General features: G+C 50.9%; 1 protein-coding gene across 1 annotated transcript in view; it reads right to left on the bottom strand.

Moving 5' to 3' along the window:
- Positions 1-2,685, bottom strand: part of AP1B1 (adaptor-related protein complex 1, beta 1 subunit) — a 34,174-nt gene extending 31,489 nt beyond the window's left edge. The window contains exons 1-2 of the mRNA XM_011934808.1: positions 2,544-2,685; positions 1,454-1,699 (exon numbers count right to left, since the gene is read on the bottom strand). Coding sequence (XP_011790198.1) covers positions 1,454-1,699; positions 2,544-2,651 — 354 coding nt within the window. The 5' untranslated portion in view covers positions 2,652-2,685. The remainder of the gene's footprint in view (positions 1-1,453; positions 1,700-2,543) is intronic.
- Between the last annotated feature and the right edge of the window lie 1,026 nt (positions 2,686-3,711).

Below are 3,711 nucleotides of genomic sequence, written 5' to 3'. Positions count from 1 at the left end.
GGCTGGTCTCAGACTCCTGACCTCAGGTGATCCTCCTGCCTCAGCTTCCCAAAGTGCTAGGATTACAGGTGTGAGCCACTGCACATAGCCTGTTTTTGTCGTTGTTGTTGTTTTGATATGGAGTCTCGCTGTGTTGCCCAATCTGGAGTGCAGTGGTGCATCTTGGATTACTGCAACCTCTGCCTCCCGGGCTCAAGCAATCCTCCTGCCTCAGCCTCCTGAGTAGCTGGGATTATAGGCATGCGCCACCATGAGCAGCTAAGTTTTGTATTTTTAGTGGGGACGGGTTTTCGCCATGTTAGCCAGGCTGGTCTTGAATTTCTGACCTCAGGTGATCCATCCACCTCAGCCTCCCAAAGTGCTGGGATTACAGGCATGTAATTCTGTATGAGCCACTGCGCCCGGCCTCAGGCAGCTGTTTTCTTTTTTTTTGAGATGGAGTCTAGCTCTGCCCCCAGGCTGGAGTACAGTGGTGCAATCTTGGCTCACTGCAATCTCTGACTCCCCAGGTTAAAGTTATTCTCCTGCTTCAGCTTCCCGAGTAGCTGGGATTACAGGCACATGCCACCACACCCGGCTAATTTTTATATTTTGAGTAGAGACGGGGTTTCACCATGTTTGCCAGGATGGTCTCGATCTCCTGACCTTGTGATCCACCTGCCTCAGCCTCCCAAAGTGCTGGGATTATAAGTGTGAGCCACCGTACCCAGTTCAGGCAGCTGTTTTTAAGTGTGTTCTGCATTGTTTCCAACTTTTCTCTGTGAACCATCCAGTGCTCCAGTGCCCATCCCTGTACTGGCTGCTCAGTACTATGTATGGCAGTTGCTCAGTGTTTCTGCTCAGATTGGGGGATGGCGGGGTTTGTGCATTCATTTTAAACATTCGTTTTAAACGGGCCCTACCAAACTGCCCTCCAAACTGCTGCCACCACCATGGGTAAGGAGACTGTGGAGTTCTGCATCCAGCTACATCCTGATATCCTATCTTCCAGGCTATGCTACTTCCAGGGTGACCCTCTACAACCCAGCAAAGATGGGGGAAGGGAAAAGTACCACACATGCAGCATATGTCTTGGTGAGAAGACAGCAACAATAACAGTGACTAGAAGGGGAAGGAGGGCACTAGTATTGATTGCGCACCGTGTACCAGGCCATCCCAGGCATGTCACCTTCACAGCACTCCTGCCAGCCATGTAGAATTAGATCCATCTCACTGATGAAGAAAAGAGAGCCTAGGCAGCTTGCCCCAGGTTGCACAGCTAATCAGAGGGTGAGGAGAAGGGAATCCAGGTCTAGCTCCCTCCAAAGAGGGTGCCTGAACCACCACAAGGCACAAGAACAACTGGCACCCCCAGCCAGGCTCTGACCAGGTACTCGGGACTGCCTGGTGACGGGTCAAGCCAATGTCTTCCCAAGCAACCCAGGAGGTAGTACGGTGGGTGGCAGTGGCTTACCATGGGGTTAGAGTCAGAGATGAGGTCTTTAAGGGTGTCCAGGAAGCCCTGGTCCTCCACTAGCTGGGCGTTGATGTCATGGAGCTTGGCCACACACACAGCTGCTGTCTTGCGCACATACGGATCCTCGTCCTTCAGGCACTTCCGGAGTGGCTCGCATAGGTACTCTGTGATCTTGTCAACGCGGATGCAGCCCATGGTCCGCACTGCCAGGGCTCGGATGAGGGGGTTGGGGTCCTCACAGTCCTGAGAGAAACCAGCCATTGGCCAGGGCAGGGGTGGGATGAGCCATCTGTGGGCTTCATATTCTCCCTGGCCTGCAGCTCTGAGCCCTGCTAGGCTGAGCAACATCAGATGGCTGCTATGGATCTCCACCAACTACAGCCAACAGCAGCAAAAGTAAATGCTATGTAACTGGCACCCATGCCAGCTCTGCACACCGTCTCCTCTGATCCTCACAGTAGAAATACAATACTGGTCTCATTTTATAGATGATGAAACTGATGCTCTCAGGAAGGCTGGGAGCTCATCTGAAGCCACAGAGCAGAGCTGTGATTCAAATCCACACCCACCTAGCATCACAGCCCTCGGCCTTTCCACTGGGCCACAGAAGCCTCATTTCCCATATCTGAGCACGGTCAGAGGAGCTAAGGTTCTAAAGGTACACAAATTCACAGGTACTAAACATTAGGAGAAAATAAAATTAAGATATAGGTGCACAGAGCTGACAATTTAATCTGAAGGACAGAAAATGGAGAAAGCAGCAGTCTAGAAGGGGAACAGAGAAGCCCTTGGACACCTGCTGATTCCTGCCCTGGCAAAGCATGCAGGGCAAGACCCAATCAGGGTGGGGAGGGGATCAACAGGCCTGGCAGGACCTCACACAGGAGAGTTAGGCAGGGTCCTTAGCATTTGATTTTCTGGAGAGTGGGAGCCCTCTGCTGGAGGAAGAGGCCTGCAGGCTGGGCGGGCACGCGCAGTCTGAAGGTCTGGACTCCATCCAGCGCCACAGGGTCCCACCCCCAAGAGACTGAGTGGAGACAGAGCCTTAAGCACCCCATGTCCCCATGCCCACCAAGCTCCTGCTCACCTTCACAAAGGTGTTGACGGCCATAATGGCCATGTCAGGCTGACTCTTGGCATAATTCATCAGGTAGAGGTATACCAGCTTCTTCAGCTCCAGGTTGTCAGTCTGCATGCAGTTGACCACATCGGGGAAGAGGGCACTGGAAGGTCAAAATGGTGTCAGCATAGGAAAGGCTGAAGAAAGGAAGAGGAAGATTTTCAGGATGCTAACTAGTGGGTGAGAGGACAGTGGGTAGGAGAGAAAGAAGAGACACACTGGACTTCCTGGTAAAAGGGAGGGTTTCAGCTGTGCTGTTAACAATCAACACCTATTGATAGAAAGGGAATCCCAAAGGGTAATTTTAAAAGCAGAAAAGTCCTTGGTTCTTTTCATACAGTTCAAACATGAGTTCTGGAGCCCGTCAAACCCACCACTGCCTCTTGATAGCTATATGACGTTGGAGAAATTCCTTTGTCACCTGCCCCCTTGCCCTGAGTCTCAATTTCCTAACTTGCGAGAATGGTGCAACAGAAACTTACTTCACAGGGCCTTTATGATAACTGAGTGAGACAACATACTTAGGTATCTGGTCCTTGATATCTGGGAGGTACTGAGTAAATGAAAATGATTTTTTCTCCCTCTCTGATACTTAACGTGGCCCCTTACATTGGGCTGCTGGTTCTGGAGGGTCGCAGGGAAGCAGGATGGTTCACGCTGCTTTCACCACAAGCTCTGGCACCCAGTAAGAACCAGCACGGCATGCATGGAGCACACACCATACACCAGGCTTGGTGCTAAGAGTTTTACATACTTGATCTCATTTAACTGCCCTTAGAAGTCAGGGAGTGGTCCCCATTTCACAGAATACTGAGGTTCACAAATGTCAAATAACCTGCCTGGAGGAGCCAGGTCTGAGAACAAGGTTCATGCTCATAACCAGGTGGTATCCGTGGTCCCAGAATCACAGGCCTTCTTAAGACACGAAATTTGGTTAGAGATCAATTTTCTATCTCTGGAATGATCATATTCCCTCCTCTCAATTCTTATGTGTTTATAGGAAAGGACGTGTCAACATAGAGAATTATGAGGTCAAAGTGAACTTCCTGAGCCCCAACAGGCAGGAGTCCTGCCAAAGCCAAAATGTATGTGTCACCTTGGAAGATGATGCCCCAGGAAGAATGGGGAGGAGGGA

Source organism: Colobus angolensis, unplaced genomic scaffold, assembly GCF_000951035.1.
Source record: "Colobus angolensis palliatus isolate OR3802 unplaced genomic scaffold, Cang.pa_1.0 Scaffold139, whole genome shotgun sequence".
NCBI classification, from domain to species: Eukaryota; Metazoa; Chordata; class Mammalia; order Primates; family Cercopithecidae; genus Colobus; species Colobus angolensis.
This window is presented reverse-complemented; position numbering and strand designations above follow the sequence as displayed.